The sequence below is a fragment of the Ambystoma mexicanum genome, chromosome 9, assembly GCF_040938575.1.
Source record: "Ambystoma mexicanum isolate Mex_15411 chromosome 9, UKY_AmexF1_1, whole genome shotgun sequence".
NCBI lineage: Eukaryota > Metazoa > Chordata > Amphibia > Caudata > Ambystomatidae > Ambystoma > Ambystoma mexicanum.
The window spans coordinates 1460728762-1460750333 of NC_090931.1; the positions used below are offsets into that span (position 1 = coordinate 1460728762).

Sequence of the window (21572 nt, forward strand, 5' to 3'; positions counted from 1 at the left end):
TTGTAATTTAAATATTGTACTGTCAGAGTTAGCTCACAAACCTTTTAAACCAATATCATCAGTCAACAACATATTTGTTACATGGAAGACCGCGCTATTGGTTGCATTAACATCAGTACAGAGGGTGGGGGGGGATCCAAACCAGGCACAGTATTACACAGGGACAAAGTAGTGCTTGGCATGCATCAAGTTCTTGCTGAAGTGTGTTTTGGCTTTTCATATCGATAAGTAGATAGTGCTACCAATATTCTTTCCTGATCCGCAATTTGATGGAGAAAAAAGTGCTACAGTGCCTTGATGTAAGACAAGTGCTAACATTTTATCTAAGCAGAACAAAAAGCATGAAAAAGTCTGATGCACTTTCTGTCACCTTGAGGGGTTCTTCTCCAGGCAGTTAGCATTCCAAGGTATCTATCGCCAGGTCAGCAATCTCAGAAGAATGTAAACTTCAGAATGAGGCTATGACAGTGAGGATAGATGCACATGCGGGAAGTGCAAAGGTCTCCGCGATAGCTTTTCTAGCAGCATGTATCATAGGATAAGCAGGTCATCTACGTAGGCTTGCCCCTCAGTTTTTTGTAAGCATTATTGCCTAGATCGCAGCTCTAGATTGATTCTGATTACAGACAGGCAGTTTTGAGAAACCTGTTTGCATCTAGTACTGAGTCAACATTGCTCTTTTTGGCATGCTCGGTGTGTTGAAGTCACCAATATAGGGTATGGGACGTAGGAGTAAAAATAAATTGCTCACCAAAGTGACTAATGTACTCCTAGTCACGTTGCTCCATTTGACCCTCCCTCTATCCCCCTAATAACCTGATTTAGTCAGTTGTCTTGTTTCCGATGTCAAACGAGGGACTGAGGTGAGGACCCAAAAGGTGGGGCTAGCAGGGCATGGCCACGCCTGCAGCTGCAGCCTTGCCCACTTCAAATGTAAAGGGGAAATTCATTTTTTTGCAGGGAAAAAAGGTTCTGGTTCCGTCCCATTGAAGTGACGTCCATACAGTATAGAGGAAACAGGACAATGGACTAGGAATACATTAGTCACTACGTGAGTAACATTTTCTTTTTTAAAAACCCATAGGACCATATGACTTGTTCTACCTAGACAAGACACCAGTAACAGGTTCCACTGGAATATCCTCTGACGTGCCTAACAGGCATTGTGCCATAGGGAATTCTGAGGCTTTTCTGGGACTGTTCCATCGAGAGCTGGGTTTCATCCAGGCCACAGTGAATGTTCACAGACAGGCCTTAAAGGTCTTTACTTTACAGACAGTTTTCAGAGTCTAGGGTGGCCACACATGCATCATGATCCGCTTCCAGCACCAAGTCTCTGACTCGAGGGGTTTTCTTCAAGACCATTCAGGGTTCTTCTTCTCTAACTACCTTTTTGTAACCATTCTATTATCATTGTACAGTGCTCCGTTCCTCACCAGCCAGTTTGTACTATATAAAACAACACACATGCATACAACTACTACTCTTTCCTCTAACATTGCTGAGCTGGAAGCTGGAACATTGGTGTGCTGGAAGCCAGGCCTACGAAACTGGTGCAGCACACATCCGTTATTGATTTCAGAATTGAGAGACGTGATTTGCCCTTTGAGGTGGGTGCTATGGTACAAAACCACTAGAAACATAGGAGTCACTTGTCTCGAAAACAAGTGGTTTCTTTACTCAGAATCTTCCAAAAGAACACCTCTGCTACATGTAAAGGACCTGGTTCCGAAGGCCATGTAGCCAGAAGAACTGTGTTGTTTCACCCAACAGCTTCTGGTTACTCACAGCCAGGATAGTGCAGCATTAGCTTGTTGCAAATGGAGTACGGAATTCTGAAGACCTCTCGTCCAAAACCTTTGACAATCTTATCATCAGGCCTCAAATACACACTCACCACTAGGTAACTGACTCTTGGCAAGTGAGATATTGTATGCTCTATGTGATGAATTGAGGCGCAAGTGACTTTGCATGCCTGGATAGTGGATTGCAACTTGAAATGTTTGAGGATTTGCTGCATAGTCTGGTGGCTGCCACTACCAATCACTGTGCCTGAGGGAATGAGGCTAGGCAGATTTTTTTGAAGGATCCGGTAAGTACCTGATGGCCAGTTTATGGCTTATTGTCTGTGCTGAATGGACTTCCTACCAAATCTTTCTTACCAGTGCATTACTTCCCGCCTGGGTGTGAACACCAGATCTTGGTGACCCCTTGGAAGACTAGACCAAAGATAACACTCCTTCGAAGACTGTGGTCATCAATGTGATGCCCATGAATTCCCTGATACCCTTTAATTTTTATTTGAACGCCTTTTCAGAGGTAGAGGTGCTGCCTCCTGCCTTGTTAAAGAGGTTGTTGCTTTGATTTGGGTCTCCCAACAGTGGTTGAGGCTGAGGAGGAGCTTGTGGAGGCTGAGGACAGACCAGTGGAGGCTGTGGAGGAACATGCATGTTTTCCACTGAACCCGCAGGAGTTGGAGGCTTAGGCAGTAGCTGGAGCAACCAAAGCCAGAGGTGCCATAGCGATAGGGGGAATAGAGGCCTTGTGTTTAACAAGCCCTTTAAATTGCCCATCATTGCTGGAGATATTGTAAGGCTCTAAAGTTTAGCAAAAAGTAAAACCTCACTATGTTGTGCTGACTGTGTTTCCAAAAAGCAAGATTCTTGTGATGTGGCTTGACCTTGACACCACTAATCCGTGCAAACCAGTGGCGAATATGGCCCAAACGGATTTAAGCTGTTGTCCATTCCTCTATGGTTGCAATGAGCACACCATGTCCAGCTCCGGAGGGTCTGGGCAAGTTGAACACAGATTGCTCCCTTTATGTCATGTTTCTGGCAGCTATGGGGGTCAGAGAAGGGCTCCTTTAATCCATTCATTGCAACTTGGATGATTTTGAGTGGGATGGGGCCGATTGAGTGCTGACCTTTGAAATTAACCTGACATTTTGTGGGCCAAACGAATCTTCATCAGAGGCAGAAACTTCATAGGATCAGCAATGCCAGGGGGGCTGATAGTGGTGGAAATGGCCAGACTATGGGGAAACCCCAGTACCAATGTCCCTCAGGATGTCCAGCTATTAGCCTCTTTTTAGCCTTAGATCACTGAAGCACTACTTTGGACAATACCCTTCTACCAGGTTCCAGAACAAAATATGGTGTCAAGATTCAAGGATCCCTGATCCTGAAGGCCAGTGTTAGTTCCACAAGGTGAAGCGGCTGAGATGCCGAAATACTAGATAACCCTTACAGGTCCTGAAAGAACTCTCCCGGAACAATGAAACGTGGGTATGTATCAAGTGGACAGGCAGTTGAGGAAAAAAGAATGTTGTTTACCTTGTGGGACTTCTATGCTTTGCTCTTGATGAACTGCTTAAAATTCTGAGGAGAAACAATCTTGAAGAGTTCTTCCCTTCATGCAAGACTATCATGCAAGGCAAGCGCCGACAATGCATCAGAGAAGGAGCAAAGATACCACTTGTTGTCCTGGATCACGCGCTCGCGAGATAATGCACAGCGTTTGGCTGCAGAAATTTCCTGTAAGAGGAAGTAAATAAGTACTGATGTGGCATAATCTAGCTGCGCAGACCGGCAGAAGGTAGAGAAAAGGAAAATGTATTAGTAAAATAATTGCAAAGTCAGGGTGAAGCAAGAAAAATCCTTGTGCACTGTCAGGTGTCCTGTCCCACCGAGCGTGGACGTGGGACAGGACACCTGGCAGGGTTTGGGGGAACCATGGAACTCTGGCAAGATAAAATATTGATGAAACATCAATGAGGTCAGGACCAGGTCACTCACCGCCGGTTGGCCAAAGACCCTGTAACGGACTGGAGGCAGGGGTCATAGGACAGCCAAGACAAATTACTCTTCACAAGTAACAGCAGGGGAGTGAGACGGGGAAGAGGAGGTTAGAAGGCTCATGTAAGTACAGTAATAAGGAGTCAAATGCCCTTGGCCTCTAACCATTGGAATGGGATGCAGAGAACTATGATTGCATAAAATATATTTTTAAGATTTTCTTTAGCCAAAAAGGTTCCTTGAAATATGCTGTAACCTTTCAAGTATTACTGAACTGGGGTGCCTCTGAACGACTGTCTCCACAATTGATTTATAGTGGAATTTGCTTTGAAACTAAAGTATAGTCACTCATGCAAAGTTTCTATTTCAGGTATTTTCATGTTGCAATATTTTAAAATTAATGTATAAATGAATTCACATGTGCAGGCAAGGTCCAGCATTTCTTGAAAGTTAATGTCAAAAAGGTGCTCAATTGATTTTAAAACTATGTATAGTGTTGAAATGCAAAACAATTGTGCAACTCTTCTGTGATAACTTTCCAAGCAATGCTGACCAACACTGCTCAGGGATTGCCAATATATGTTTAGCCACATAGGTTACACGGCCAAGAAAAGCATGCTGGGTGTCAATAATCATCAAGAAAATATACAACGCTTAACGTGCCAAGTTGTACTGTGTGTCTTCTGGTGTTAAAATACTAGTCTAATATTAAACTTGCATTGAAATTCATTAGATTAAATGAGCATTCAGAGTGTCATTGAAGGAAACAAGCCAAGGAAGAAGAAACCAATGAGCAAGTGAGGTAGCATTGAATGATCAGGTGCTGATGGCTCTTTGCCTGCAGTGCTCATGTGCTCCAAAGCACCATTTATACTTCATCTGAGCCTTTCTGCCCTCTGGTGTGTGATCCATCCCTTTAGCTTCTCAGGACAGCATGATATTGGCTATTGGATGCTCATAAAAAGTGTTCTCCTCATTTGCTCCAATTGTGGGAAATGGTATATTTAATATTGCTCATTCTCATCCTATTACTGCCTTCCTAATTAAACCTGTTCTATCCTCTTGATTTTCATTTAGCTCTATTCTTTTCAATCTCTATAATCACAGATGTTTCCAGATTGCTCTAAAGCTGCTACTGTAATTCCTTGTTTAAAGAAATCCTCTCTGAAAACTACTCAACTGGTCCACTTGCATGACATTTCTCTTTTACCCTATCTATCTAAACGTATTGACCGCACTGTTTATTCTCGGTTGACTTCTTATTTAAATATGCATCACTTATTTCCATCTGATCAGTCTGGGTTTCACCCAGGCCGCTCTACAGAAACCACTCATTTGTCTCAAATTATATCCTTCATGGCTGTCATCTGAAACTATCTACTATATTCGTTTTTATTAGACCTTAGTGCTGCTCTCGACACAGTGTATCGCTCAACTTTGCTCTCTAGTCTGACTTCACTTGGCGTTTCTGATGTTGCTCTTTAGTGATTTTCCTCTAAATTCACCAATTTTTCCAGTGTCCTGGAAGGGTTCTTCATCACATTCTTATCCTCCTTTCTATAGGGTTCCCCAGGGTTCCGCTTTAGGTCCTCTGCATTTTCACTTTTTATACCTCTACCATGGCTTCCTTGTTTCCCGTGCATAGTTTTGAGGCGCATTTTTATACGGATGACACCCACATTGTTCTTTCCTTTCCTTCTTTTGGTGATACTATTAGGTGATAAATCTTAGATGTCTTCATGTTTTATTTGCCTTAATCAAAAGAAAACTGACATTCTTTTCTTCCCTGCATCTTCCTCAATTACCTTGCCTCCATTTATTTAATTTCCACCACTTAATTTATCAATAGGGCATTGCTCTCCTAACCTGCGGTCTCAGATTCTTCATTTACTTTCAAACTCAAATCTCTACTGTGGTTCAATCTTGCCATTCTCACCTCTTAAATATTAAGATAATTTCCCATTTTCTAACGTTTCATTCACTAAATTATTATGACAAACTTGTTTTATCTCAACTTAAATATTGCTGTTCTTTATATGTTGGTCTTCCTGGTTATGTTCTTTTGCCTCTTCTTTCTGTTCTTCACTCTTCAGCTAGGTTACTATTAGGGCTTCAATCTTCCTCAAACATTTATCCTTATTTTATTCAAATGACATGACTCGTGATGATTAAATCTAGATATGAATTTCATTTTCTTTGTTTAGTTTTTAAGTTCATTCTTGCTTTAGCTCCTGATTATTTGTGTTCCTTTGTTTCCTTGTATCATCCTCAAATGATTCTTCATTCCACATCTCAAGTTTTTTCTCTCTGTTTCTTATCTCTCTTAGTCACCCTCTCGGTTCTGTTCATTTAAACTATTAGCTCATAAATTATGGAACTCTCTTCCTTTGGACATTTGGTCCTGTTCAAATTGAATTCTGTTTAAGAAATGGTTTAAACTCCACCTTTTACAAACTGCTTTTGCTAATGCTTCTTTTACTCGACTTTTGGCTGTGCCATGATTTTTCATGCAGTGGTACATGCTTCGTTTATTTACATATTCTTTTCTACTGTACTGAATATTTACAGTGCTTTGGATATAAGCGCAATTAAAATTTGAATGAATCCATGAATAACTCATGCAGATGGGGTGGACTTGGGAGTGTAAATTGCATTGGGCAATGGTCACAGGTCCGCATATGCTTTTAACGAGTGAGCATTTTGTATGAATAACTCTACAAACGGCTGTGCTGACTGCCCCAACCATAGCCTCATCACCCCACCCCCTTCAGCTACACAGGAAAGGGTGACTGGCGGCGATGGTGTGGTGAGGGGAAAATGTCCCTGGATGGGGACTGCAGCTCATGTAATGGACAGGACAGAGTAATGGGAATGGCGGCGGTACAACAGGGACCAAGAAGAACAGTGTTATAACAGCGGCAGGGATAGGAAGCCTGGGTGAAGGAGGAGGAGGTGTGGCCTTGCGGCGAGGGAGTCGGTAAGTGAAGACAAGTCGGGAGCCAGGTGGAAGGGGTCAAGTCTAATGAGAGTTTTCTTTTTTTTCTCTGCTTCCCTCTCGGCATGGGGGAGAAAAAGAAGAACAAGGAGGGGCACAAAGCCGAGGAGGTAGCAGAATGCCCCTGAGCATTCATTTGGGCGTATAAAGAGGCATCAGCATAATCTTTCCAATACCACGCAGTGACAAGTGGTGGCAGCGGTGGGATCGGAAGAGAGAACGCCATGGAAGCAATACTAAAAGCGCTGAGTGAAGGACAGCAACAATTGCAGCAGGCTCTTCAGCTACAGAACCAATAGATGCAACAGGCACAGCTATTGGATGCAACCAACGTGAGGAGGCAGGCACACGTGCCTGCCACAGTTCACTAATTATGTGGACATGGAGAAAGTAGTCCTAGAGAGACTCGGACACGATGAAGAAACCTATCGGGTAAGTTCTGGAGATGAAAATACTACTGAATGAAACTCCCAGGCAGTTATACTATAGCGTGAAGGAGCTGACAGACAATGGCTCCAGACAGCAACCACCACCACAAATGAAATGACAGAGAGAATTGTCTTCAAACAATTTGTAGACACCTTACTGATTCCAGTGCAATAATGGGTGAAGCAACACCATCGTCCTAGCCTGGCGAAAGTGGTCAATATCGCCTCTGCATACCAGAAGGCTAGACAAGGACGTATGATGTCATACGGTCATCTGCAACCTCAACATGACCTGTACCCGGAAGGGGGTCTAATGCTGTAAACTGGAAACGTGAAGGGGGAATACCGAGCAGGACCAATTTGTTGCCACCAAAGAGTCTTCAACGTCACGAATGCGGAGAATGGTGCCATATCGCCAGAATGTGTCTGAAGAAGAGTAAAGCCGAGCCTATTGAGATAGGACTTTTTGATGTACCAAGGGTTGGAAATTACCATGAGGAGCATTGACTCACCCAGAGGCCGCAGTATCCCTACACCTTTGAGGCAGAAGTAGATGGGATACCCATAAGAGTGATGGTGGACTCCTGGGGTTTCTAGACAAGGGTCAGCGCACAACTGGTAGGTGGCACATACCAAAAATAATAGGGTGAAATTGGCCGGTGAACAATTAAAGATTAGAGCAGCCGTGCTACCTGTGCTCCCCGAGCCTCTGGTAGTGGGGTCAAATGTGCCTGCGATGCCTAAGATCATCCAACGTACAGAAGAAAGTTTGTTGGACAACGCCCCCTTTCATGGAGAGGTCAGAAAAGGGAAATGCAGAAGCGGTGGCATGAGAAAGTCTTGATGCTGGTCACTGTTGATTGGAAATTGGATGATCAAGGCGACAGTTACAGGCTAACCCAGCAGGTGGATCCTACCTTACGGAATGCCTGGATGGCCGCACAAGAAGGGAGAAAAGGGCAAGGACCTTATTTTACCAAGGAACAAGGGCTGTACTACCGGGTGGTACCACAAACCGATGACGAGTCCCTTATGCAGGTACCTGCCAAATTCCGGTCTACGGTTCTAGAAGTGGCCATGTGCAAGTGGGATAGGGGCATCTGAGGGCTGCGAGGACTATACAGAGAATCCTGGCCTGTCACTTTTGACCAGGGGTATATGGACAGACCACGCGCTTCTGTCAACAGTACAGTGAATGCCAAAAGAAGAACAAATCCAATATCCCAAAAGCACCTCTGAAAACTATGCCCCTGATATTAGAACCATTCCATCGGATCGTAATGGATATCATGGAACCACAGGGCCCCACTAGCCGAGAACAGAAATATCTGGTGGTAATTGTGGATTATTCCACCAGATACCCGGAAGCTTTTCCACTAAGTAGCCTCACAATGCAGCAGTTATGTGATGTGCTAATGCCTTTTTTGCCCGAGTGGGAATTCCCAAAGAAAACAAAACGTATCGAGGCACTAACTTTGTGTCCACCATCCTCAAGCAGGTGTGCCAAACACTACACATAGACCATCTTAAGACCTTTGTATATCATCCACAAACTGATGGTTTGGTTGAGAGATATAACCAGACCATCAAACAGATGCTGAGGAAAACTATGAATCTCACCGTCAAGGATTGGGATCGCTTAATTCACTGGATCCTCATGACCTTTCAGAATACCCCACAGTCGTCCATGGGGTTCGCATCCTTTGAGCTGTTGTTTGGGAGGCAAGTGTGAAGCCTACTCAATATCCTGAAAGAAGAATGGGAGGAACAACCACAGCAGGAGGTATCCCTCACAGACTATGCTCACTAATTAGCCGAAAAGGTTGGATAAACTTCAATCAGTGGCACAAACCCATCTACAACAAGCACAATGGATACAACAAACCCAGTATAACAAAGGGACACGATTGCAGAGCTTTCTGGTGGGAGAAAAGGTATTGATCCTAATTCCAACGACTGAGAACAAGATGTTGGTCGCCTGGCGCAGCCCGTATACGATAGAACAAGTTCTCAGACCGCTTACCTTACCGCTGCATTTTCCCGCTCCGCCCAACTCCTGATGAGGCCCAGTGAATGCTCTGTCTGGCACGCAGATAGTTCTGGGTGGTGATTTCAGTCTTGTTCAAGACTCCTTGCTTGACAAGTCAAGTAAGATGTCAACTGTGGATTATTGTATCGCTCTTGAAATTCTCCATCTCAAGCACTCTTTGAACGAATAGGATCCATGGCGAGTCCATAAGCCCACAGCTAGAGATTATGTTTGTGGTCCACTTATACGTAACATGTAAGGAATTGGGTTTAGGGAGGCGGGCGAGCCTCCACACACTATTTGCAGGACAAGGATGTTTGCGAAATAAAGGCAGAAAATTGGTCACTTCAACTGTGATATGTTTCACCCAAACTAGGATACAACACCACCTCCTTCCTCTTAATCACCAACAGTCATTGTCTGCCATACCAAAGTCTCCCTCCACCAACTCTCGGAACTGGGGCTACTCTATGTTTTCCCTGCACTTCTTCATTCATCAGCCTTACCACGTTTCCCATGTCTCCCATCACAACACATGATGCGGAGGACCTTTAGTCTCCCATGAAAAGATTCTGCGGTAGCAGAATCATAACTTTGCTCCCTGAGGCAAATGTCTTTTAACTGCATGCCTCCTGTCAAAACAAGCCTTGTCCTCTTCCCTTCCGTGTCCTCTCTGCCACTGTGCCATCATCTCTTTCCTTAAAACCAGCCTTTTCCAGTCGAGGTGGACACAATTTGGTGTAAGGCCTGCAACCACTCAAATGGGGATTCCCCACTTATAGCATGCACTGGCATGATGTACTGAACCACTTGCCCCATAACCATGCCAAACCAATCCAAGCCTTCACATCCCTGCATGCGGATGACATACGTAAGTGCCGTGTTGAATCTCTCCAATGTACAATGCTGCCATGGAATGCTGTAGCCCCAAACATTCAAAATATTCTTCCATACTCCTGGACACACATTTTGCTCCATTTTCTGTGATGGTTGTTTACAGAACACCTTGCGTTCCAAATGCCTCTTTTAGAAAACCAACTATTTCTCTGGAGCTAATCCTCTTTAAAACTTTAACATTGGGCCATTTAGAGAAAAGATCTATCATTGCCACCAAGAACACATTGGGCGCCCCCTTGACATTAGAGGGCCAGAGCACATCCATGGCTATCTCCTCCCATGGCCCTTTCAGTGGGGCTGCTACTCCCAATGGTGGCATTCTAGTAATAATCTGTTGTCAATCTCTGAGCACTCCATGCACTTCCAAATCATGCTTTCAATTTGCTGATCCATACCAGGCTATGAGAATTCTGCTCCTTCCATGGTGGTGGTTCTAATCACACCTAAACAACCTTCATGACTAACTTCTATGATTCTCTCCCACAACCCAACAGGTACCACCAACCTAAGTCCTCTGCCATCCAATGACCCAAGCTCTCTTCTAATTCTCTTGTACTCCCTAACTTATGAGTCTAGCCATCTCTTCCAGCACATATCCCTTGACCTTCACCTTCACAAAGCAGTCCTCAAACTCACAATGGTGATCACATTCCTTCTCCTTCACACACGCTTCCAATGAAAACATTGAATAATTGTCCTTCTCTGCCCCACATTCATCTGGTTTTACTTCTGCTTCTCCGTCCATCACCACCTTCCCGGAGAGAGTGTCTGCTACAACATTTTCTCATCTATTCACATGTTCTACTTGAACCTTTAATCCCAAACTCTGCAGTGCTGTAATCTACTTGACAATCTTTCTTGACATCCCTTCCATTCCTTTTTTTTAAGCAGCAACTAATGGGCTGTAACAACTCTTGTCCCCACAAGTATGTCCTAAATTTGTTAATAGCCCAGTAGCAGACCAGTTCTTCCCTCTAAATTACTGAATTATGGTTACTGGCTTCCCTGAGAACTCAAAGTAAAGGCTGCGGTATAGAATGTATTACAGTCACTCTGCATTAGCACTGCTCCTAACCCAGTCTCACTGGCACAGATAAAGACAATAGTGCTGTGTTCCTTCAAGAATGTGGATAACACTGATGCCTCCATTATGTCCATTGCAACCCTCTTAGATTTGCTTTCACACGCCTCCCACCATTGGAACATCATATTCTTCCTCATGAGTATGATGTTTTTGACTTGCCACAGAGGTTATTCACACATTTTGTATAGAACTCTACTAAATCTAAGAACAAACAAATTTCCTTCTTGTTGTGAGGAGTCATCATGGCAGGGATATATCACACTGCATCCATCCTGGGAAGTTCACCTTTGCTTGATATTCAATGATCCAGGTATGTAACCCTCTTCTGTCAAAATTTGCATTTCTTAAGGCTAACAGAGATTCAAGTGTTTCCTTGAGTGTTTTCAGCCATCTATCATGGGTTTGGGGTTGGGCCGGGAGGATAGTTTAGGGGCAACACATTGTCTTGGAAGCAAGACATTGCAGACCATCATGAATTAATATTCTTTTATATCATGTTCATTCTTATCACAACCCCACTCTAATTTGTCGTCATGATAGAATCTCACAATTGGAAGGTCACCCTTTAGCCTGTGCATAATTTTTTGGAACATAGCATTCTTCAGCACCTGAAAAGGCATTCTGAGGTTTGAATGCTGTAAGATCCACTGAGTTCATATGTAATTTCACTTGATAATACACTGCTTTGACATCAATTAGGGAGAACATTTCTACTCATGCAAATCAGTAATTATCACCGTAGCCTTGGGCAATGGAAACTTTTCAATGACAATGGTTCTGTTCAAGTTGCATAGGTCAATGCAAAGTCAGACTATGCCATTCTGTTTCCTTACCAGCACTATGTGGCTCACCTACTGAAATGAGGCTGCTTTCTCAATGATGGCTTCTTACTCCACCTGACTTGTTCATTTTTTACTTCTGATCTAAGTTCTAGGGTTGCACCCCTTAGCCCGGACAGACAGGTGTGGCATTGCTCTTTAACTTGATAGTGTGCGTAAAACCCATGAGGCAGCCCATTTCTTGTCTCAACGACTCTAGGTACTAAGTGGCTATTTCATCACTGTTCTCTTGTATGCTTCATTTCTGAGTAGACCGATGTATACAATTTGTTCTGGTCCTCCAGGCTCCAATTTGATCCTGAGATTGGTTGGATGATAGTCGATCTTCCACAGCCACAAACAACACACTGTAAGCAAATCATCCATTAAATTCTAGCTCTGCCTGAAATGTTCCTACAATGTTGATGTGAACTTTGCAATAGGCTTGAGCTTCAATATCAGATTCCCTTAATGTACCCTGTATGAAAAGTTTGGCCCGGGTTGTTACACTAATCAATGTATGGCCTACCCCACTGTCAGTCATGAACTCAACCTCCATGCCTTAACTTTGATGAGCGCATACAGCTTCCATCTCTTGGAGGCTCCCCTTTTCAGCACTGATCGAGTACAAATCCTCATCCATCTTTGCTCTTGGCAAGTCTGTAATGTTCATCAGACAGCTCAATGACTTCCTGGATGCATCTTCCCCACCATCTGACAATTCTGTATCATCTGTCCAGATGTTCTTTTCTACCACATTCCATAGAAATTACATTTATGGCAAAGTATTCCTTATCATTGGCTAGATGAGTCGTGTTGTCACATAAAAAGCATCTTCTCATAGCTGGCACACAGAATTATTCCCTATTTGAGAGAATTTTAATGGTGTCTTCAGGTTATCTTTATTTGTTTCAAAATAGTTTTTGCAGGTGCCATTGAATGTCTCTCTGTTGCATTTCAGTTCTTTGGATATATACAAGGAATCAACATGAGGCTTTGCTGGGTCTAGAGCTTTTAAGCAGCATTCAATACATTCTATGTCTTTGAAGCTTCAATGGCCCTCTCCAAGGTGGAGATTTCTTTCCATAATTCTTTTCTGATCTAATGGTTTCACATCCAGCCATGAGTTGATCCCAGATGTGTTATTACTTGCAGTGGTTAAATTCACATTTGACAGCTTGGTCTTCAGAAGCTGTGACAAATTCCTCAGTTGACCTTCCTTTTATTGGGTTCTCTTGTTACAAAGTGGTATCTATCCAGTATTGTATTACCTTTGGTGGCAGAGTCTGGGCATTCATGGGGTCACCATCACGTGGCTCTGGGAGCCTTCTGGTTCTATGTGATATTTCTGCATTTTAAAGGCCAAACACAAAAAAAGACTGATTTCTTTCAGCTTATTTTGTGTGGCCTTTAAAATCCTGAAATATCACCCCAACCCCAGGAAGGCAATCCCACCCCACCCCCACCATCTCCCATTGGATTTCTTGAAAATCGCTGGGCGGCCGGAGGAGGGGGGATATACCTACCTCGCTCCCGCACCTCCCTCGTCTTGCTGTGCATCTCTGCCCCTGCGTGCACTCGTGTGTGGCAGGGGCTTGACAGTTTCATTTAGAAAAACCACTCTGAGCGCTCTTTCTAAATATTTTAATTTTCTTAGCTTTATAAAAAAATGATTTCTTAACTCCACACCAGCCTTTTCAGTATCGTATGCCCTCTGTGGCAGAGACAATAGAATAACAAGGTATCCTTCCTATTATTGGCCTAATTTGGGCTCAATCTTCTTTCCAGTCTCCCCATTTAATTAAGGTCTCAACTGGATCAAGAAGAAAGCGCAATGGGCCTGGTACTATTGAAGTAAATGTAAGATCATTACAACTTATGTGCCCAGGAGAGGGCAGTGAAAATCTATTTCTCTCCCTCTCTTACAGTCCAAGGTTGTGTCTAGCGTAACATTTGTGGGTCTAGAGTGGGCTATGTAAGCTCGTTGGCAGTTCTGTGGTCCGCTCCTATGTACTCAATGGATGACACCGGATGAGGCAGAGCTAATGAATCTTCCTTTTATTCATTTTAAATCTACAGATTTTTCACCTTGTACTTTAACAGCCCACTCATGGTGCACTGCTCAACATTCCCCACTCCAACTGTCTCTGCTCCCCTCTTACGCTTGCTCTACCTCTTCGCACCAGGTAATTCCTCGCAATGAGGGAGAGTTGATTGCTCAAGGCGCTCCTACAGGTGATGGGCAAAGACCAACTGGGTAACAAAACACACACATACACACACACACACACAGGACTGGGTAAACATGTAAGGAGTTGGATTTAGGGTTATGGGAGAACATCCATACACATTGTGAGAATGAGGAAAGAAAGAAAGGGAAATTGACCTCTCCAATTGGGATGATAAATTTCACACAAGCCTGGACACATTCAACAATTAAATCAAACACCCAAGGTACTCACTCTCGAAATGACTTCTTTTTGATATCTTGCAAGTCCCTCAGAAGCTCAGATTGAGGAAATCATTATTTAAAATCCTGCCCATATATCTTGGGACTTGAACCTCTCTATATGGTAAGCCAAGACCAAAATACAGTGGTTGAAATCTAACACCTCTCTTCTGGCTGATAAAGGATTTTTGAGCACATGGATTCAGCTCATCAGACTTTTTATCAAGACAACTGCAGGTTTAGTTGACCAATTGTTCCTCTTTGAAGTACCTTTAAGCAATCTATCAAAGGGAATTTTATTAGCTATGCAGCGTAGGCTAGTAGAAAATAGAAGGGGTGGCCAGTACCGATTGTAATCCTCACAGAAAACCTCTACGCTGCAATGTGTAAACAGACCTTCTATTTTTTGATTGCATATTAGTTATTAGGAAGAGAAAAAAGAAGACCCTCATAGTAGGAGCTCATCTTCAAAAGGCCCTTCTAACTTAAGAACACTCAGGGAGACATGGTACGAATTAAACTTTCCGATGACTCTGGATGCAGTAGGAGGCAACTTGTACACAAGGCATACCTTTTGAACTATGGTGAGTGGTCGGGCAGGCTTCTATCTGCCTCCTTAAAGATGGTTGATGAAGAAAGTTGGTAGATTGCAATATAGAACTAAAATCTTTTCAGATCTTGATATTCCTCAGCTTTGCCCAGCCAACAGCCACCTACTTGAATCTGAGGTATCATTTCATAAAATGTGTGTAAACACTCTGTTGTCAAAACCAAACGAATGTCCAGTGATGGATGGGCTCCTAATCGCCTTCTATAAGAAATGTTCGTCTACTTTGTTCCTATTTACAGATACATTGTTCAATCAAATGTGCTTGTGAGTCATTGCTGGATGCTGTGATCTCAGTGATCCCCAAGTGAAAAAAAACTTTTGGTACCTGAACTTCCTTCTGCCCAAACATTTTGCTTAATACAGATATGAAAATGAAACTACTTTACAAAGTTTTTGCAGTAAGGTTAGATGGGGTTATGCCAAAAGATATTCATGTTAATCAGATGGGCTTTGTAATAGGAAGTTATGGCCAGGACATTGTACAAGAGTTACTTGACATGATACACTTTCATTAGCAAAATCACTATCCAGGTGCTGTGGTAAGCATCAATGCTGAAACCTGTTTTGCCGTGTTGGGTCGGATATTTAGCCTACTCTTTGTCTAGATGGGGCTTTACGCCTCTTTTTCACACTTTTTTAGAGCTCTACGACAGGGGTCTGCAGCGATGTATTTGGCCGAAAAAGCCTATCGGCCCCAGCCAGCATAATCAATGGTGAGAGCTCATGGAAATTGTCATTCAAAACATCTTGAGAGCCACAGCTTGTAGAGCCCTGCTTTATGCACATCACACTGATTACAATGCATTAACAATCTGCTTTCGGGAGGCTTTTCCCTCCAGAGGGGCACTCATCAGGGTTGCCCCTTTTTAGTTATTTGTTTGATTTGGTTGTCGAATATTTGGCCAAGCGATCACTAACAATGAGCCAATTATTGGCTTGAAATATAAATAGTAGACCATTAAAGTGACCTCCTAGTGCTGGTCTCCTCACCCGATTACTCTGTGCCCTGCTCTGTTTGGCTTGTTCAATGCTTTCAAAGTTAATTTAAATAAATTGTAAGTCTTCTTGATTAAGCTATCAGGCATGAGCTCAGGTTCTCGTGTAGAGTATTTACATCATAGGATTTGCTGCTGATGAGAAGCACTGTAAGAGTTAAACTTGAGTTAAACTTGAACAAAGGTTTCTCTTTCATGCTCAGCTCTCATCCGAAGATTCAGCCCACCTGTGTAAATTGTTGTCTACAAAATCTGGTGCCATACCCACGCCCTTCACCTCACAACAGCATTCATCATTGGTGTTTTATTGGCATTTGTGATCCTAGCAAAATACCTTGTTCACCCTTGTCGTCTTCATGATTTGTTCCAGTTGCTATTTGAACCATCCATCAAGTTCTGCCACAGTTCCCCTGTCAGAGTTGGCTACCCGCCGGATCATATGGCTTAGTGAGTTTGGTGGCCTGTGGGAGAGTCTGACCGCGTGGGTAGTGGGGAGGGTGCTATGCTATTCTGGGTACTGTTAACTCTTCACTTCTCTTCCAGAGCCTTCTGTATAACTACCCTTCCAAACCCCTCCTGTCTCCATTACGGACACTTAAGGGAAGATGCCTGCTGCTGCAGTGCCCATACTGCCCGGTCAACTTCCCTTTCTGAAGCACTTGATTATTCTGTGAGGGAGTGCTTGGGAGGTCAGGGGGTCGGTGCGAGCCGACATCCATTCCTGTTAGTTTTTGGAGAGTTCAAATCCTGAAACAATCTCTAATGGCATAGGGTGCTATTCGGGAGGGGGGCTTAAAAATCAACTCGGAGAGTGGAGGTCTTACCTACCCCAGTATTAGGGTGTCTAGGAATACCAAATGCATTCTGCAGGAGGATATAAACACTGTTGTGGACAAATGTGGCTTGGACTGCAAGCGATGGAGCATGCTCCACTTCATATGGTGGGATATAATGCAAAGCATTAAAATTGCTCTACTCCTTCAGGTGTTATATGTTTTCAATATGAAACCACCCGTTTGCTCTTAGAAATGTCTTACATCAATTAGAAATGTCTTCAAAGAGTTTTTATGGGATGTAAGATTAGAGCAACCCAGCTCAGATTCTTCTGAAGAACATGGATGGGGGGAGGGGGCTTTGGATTCCTAAAAGTCAGGAGATACCACTGGGCCTTCTCCGTGTGAGGACTTCATGATTTCTTGACTGGTGGCTAAGGCCCTGAAAAGGGCTGGGTGCAATGAGTGCAATGAGAAAATGTCTTTTCCTTAGCCAAGTTAGAACTGCTCTTAACAATGTACAACTGCAACTGTAGGCATGACACCCTGCCTTTGGTTTTGTCGGTTGTGAATATAAGAGTGTGGTCAAAGCTATGGGGGAAAATTGTCTTTTGCATGGAGACGCGCCCTAGTGGGACAGCCCTGCATTACAAATCTGAAGTAAGAAGTTTTCTAGGAAATCTTGGATTAAAGTTGGTATTTTTACAATTATTGATAATTGGGTCGATAATTCACTGCTTTCCTTTAACTTTCTTAAGTGTAAATAGAAACTGTGCTAATCCAAACTCTACAACAATTTATTTGCTTTAGTTGTCATCTTAGTGACCTTAACCTATATGAGATCACATGACATTGCAGCCTTGGTCTCTTGTAGTTTGGTGAGACCATTGTTGGCTTCTCCTCTGTGCAAAATATAGGGACTCTTGTCATTAACGTCTCTGATGGCTGACCATACCAAATCCAGCTGGGACGAGGCCACCTGTACAGTAAAGCATATGAAGACAGAATTAAACCTCAGACTGACCAAACAAAAGATTGTTTTTCGTGTTTATTGCCATAGCAGAAATTTAGGCTGGGAGGATAGTTCAGGGGCAACACATTTGTCTTGGAATCAAGAGAATTCAGAAGAACACAGGTTTGAATCCTGGTTCTGTGCTTGGAGACTGGTCTCTGGTTTGAGGCGGGTCATAACAAAATAAATGAATTATCAGATAAAGGTTGGGCTTCTCAGAACAGGCCTGGTTGACCTATCACATGTTTTGGAGCATGTGAATGATTTTTGGGAGAAAATGCTTTCACATATAGATTTGATTATTGGCTGTATGATTCGAAGGAGCCAGTTCTAGCAGATCTGTGTGCCTCTACCCCACCATTCAGCCTCACCAATGAAAGCAAGTAGTGCGTGTATCATGCATTGATCACAGCAAAAAAAGGAATACTGATAGCTTCACAGTCAACATGAAGATTGTCATGTGATGACACGCTCAAGAGCGCTGCTCTGTTGTCTGCAAGGGAGAAGAGAAAAGGTTCTCCCTGGAAATATATGAGGCCAAGTGGACATTTTTGAATGGCATGTATGTTTAACCATGCTGCTCGACTTCTCACTCTTCCTCCCCCACTTTGCCCACTCTCACATGAAGTTCACTATTGTTATACTCCTTAGTGTGTGGTTGTTGTTTACCCTAGGTATGTGGTGTCCCTTGTCTCACTAGCTATCAAACACAAATGCATAATCCTATGTGCCACTCAGATGTTATGAGCCGATATTATAACCTGCAATGTTTCCTTGTGTAAATGTATTGTTGTACCTCCTGCTTAATTGTTGGTGTGTGCCTCTGGTATTAAGTCAATTTAGCTATTGTTTACTTAAGTACTCAACATACTTAATGTAGTTGTTCTTATAAGGCTGTGAGGTATTTTACTCCATAGGGGGATCAGTATGTTTACTGCTTTTGTAATGCTTTTGTTTTCAGTAAATGTTTTCAAAAGAATCAACACATACATAGAAAGGTTACATTAGTTGGGTAAAGCTATCGCAGAAGAAAACATAATAGTTAGACCTACCTAGTTCAGGAGATGTCGGCCTGATCCGCCGTCCTTTCCCTTTGGTTCTCGTCCTGTTCTCCGGAGCTGAGCTGCTTTCCTTTCTCTCTGATGCTTTCACTGTCTTCTTCTCTGTTTCCCTGACTCTTACTTCCTGCCCCTTACGGCTGTGTGCTACTGGGAGGGGAATTATGTCCATGTTTGGTGAAGCCCACGGCAGGAACCGTACTTGATCTTTCCTTCTATCCAATCCTTGTGAAGATACAGATGGTGGAATTTGTGCTTTTGTGACTGCTGGTTCAGGGTGCGCAATGGTAGTCCTCAGCTCTGGAGCTGCTTTAACCTCACATTTTCTTTCAGAGGCCCTTTCCTCAAAATGGGGGACATTGTCTTGAGGTGTTTTTTGGGCAACTGGACTATATGCCCTTTTCTCCACTGGAAGAGTGGGAACTTCCAGGGGCAAGCATGAATCAGTTGTCTTCCTCACATCAGTAATCTCTGGTGGCATCGCTTTCACTGTTACATCAACATCCATTGCTTGCTGACAGGGCACCTGACTATTAGCCTCTTCGCAGTTAACTTGTGGTCTTTTTAGCTCTGCTGCGAGATTAACAGTGGCACAGCTACGCACCAACGGTTTTCTCATGATGCTGCATTGTGCTGGCGGCTTTGGTAGACCTGGCAAAGATTCTTCACTGGCCACAGCAGGAGGTTCTTTCTGAGGAAGGTGAGGCTTTTCTACAGCGATGGTGTTCTCTAAAGGTTGAATGTCTGGGGCTGAGTTTACTTCTAGTGGTTTACATGTGTCACCTTTGATTTTTTCTGCTACTTGCACATCAGGTGGCTTGCTTGGTATTTTGGGGGATGGAGCTCTTACAATACCAGTTTTTACAAACTCTTGTGACCTCATCAGCTGCTGTTTGGAAACAGTTCTTTTGATGCGAGTTAGTTCTTCAGAGAACTTGTGTTCAATGTCATACAGCCGGCTAGTATACCTTCCTCTCTCATCAAAAGAAGATGCCTTCTGTTTGAAAGCTGCTCTTCTCAAGTTTATGCCTCCCATTTCTGACCTTACCCCATCCCTAAAGTCATCCCTGAGATCCTCCCGTGAGGCAGCCAGTGCCCCCTGATGGATGTCCATCTCAGGCTGATCAAAGGAGCGGGCCTTTCTGAGAGGGAGCCAGGAATGAACTGGAAGCGGGCTGTCTGTCTGGTCCAGGCTCTTTCGCCTTTCCTCCAGGTACTTCAGTTTGTCAAAAATCTTGGAGCCAGAGCGGATCAGTTTAGGGGAGGGTCTGAGAACAGAGACGCGGCTGGAAGCCTCACTCAGTGGTGTCTGCGGTCTGGAATCTTGTGTACTAGCTTGGGAATAGCCAGAAGATTTGGGCTTCTTGACTTTCTCTTCAAACTCCTCAGGTACCGTATCTTGATATTCTGAGGGCATCACTACCTTCTTGCGAGGAGTCAATGGAGTGACGGTAGGTGGTGCAAGCCCACGGCTTGCATGGTGGTTGGAACCCCCAGGGTTATGAGAGGAGCGCTGTCCAGTTCTTGGGGAAGGAGGTGGAAGAAGTGGTGGCCTGGCGATGGACTGTTGCACTTCAGCCCTTGGTGATTCGGTTGCACTTCTGAAGGAGATACTCGTCATGCTTCCATTGGTGTGGTCACTCCTAAACCCTCCCTCAGGGATACTGCTGTAACCAGGAAACAAAGAAAACATTAACATCAACTCCAGACTTTCTGCAATGACCTCGAAGAGTATGCTTTGTAACACAGACATACAAACAGAAAGATAGAAAGAAGTACAGGGAGACGGATTGTGAGGTTTGTCACTGTTAACGTGGCTCATGGTTTCAGGTTGCTAGCTGATGAACAGCTTTTTTTTAATAACATGAGAAAGTTGGATTGGGCTGAATTTACTGGACTGCTATTAGATATGCAAGTCCATCAGAAAGCATAATAACCCTTTCTGTTTTTGACTATATGCTGTCTTGTAGATTGTCAGAGCATTATGTGTTGAGGGACATTAAGAAATGATCATGGGGCTTAATCAGTGCTCAATGGTGATAGAATCAGAACTATACTAGGGTAACAGGGACTTCTAACATGCGATCACTGTCCAAGTGAAATCTGACTTCTCACAACTAAAGGACAGACAATTGAGAGAACATTCCTTTAAAGAGAAATGAGATAAGGCTTTCTGGACTTTAGGATTCTAAAACACAGAAATCTAGATTTCTCAAACAGGACTTTTCTGCTCAAGTGGTAGTGCTTGAAAAAATTATGCATCTCAACACACAACACCAACTTGCTCTACACCAGTGGTCTCCAAACGGTTGGCCCCTGAAGGGGGCTTGAAGGATGTCCAGGGGAGAGGGGAAGGACCCGGACTCTTTAAAAATTGCTGAAAATGATTTTCAACAGGTTATATTTTCTTTTAAACGCAATCACCTAATCCTTTTTGAAAGAGCTTGGGGCCTGCCTGAACATCTGTTACGCCCAATAGGGAGGGCCAACCCCTAGATGGGGGGACCCAGAAACACTATTTGTTCTCAAGAGGGGGCTCGGTATGAAAAGGTTTGAATACCACTGTTCTACGCTGATTCAGAATTTGCACACTGACTTAGCAAACCAAGATGAGTCCTAGCAAAGGT

General features: G+C 43.6%; 1 protein-coding gene across 4 annotated transcripts in view; it reads right to left on the minus strand.

The window, feature by feature from the left end:
• Positions 1–21572, minus strand: part of SPEG (striated muscle enriched protein kinase) — a 2620794-nt gene that overhangs the window by 2043872 nt on the left and 555350 nt on the right. For all 4 annotated transcript variants that reach the window (XM_069616880.1, XM_069616879.1, XM_069616881.1 and 1 more), the window contains one exon: positions 18940–20612. In XM_069616880.1, coding sequence (XP_069472981.1) covers positions 18940–20612 — 1673 coding nt within the window. The remainder of the gene's footprint in view (positions 1–18939; positions 20613–21572) is intronic.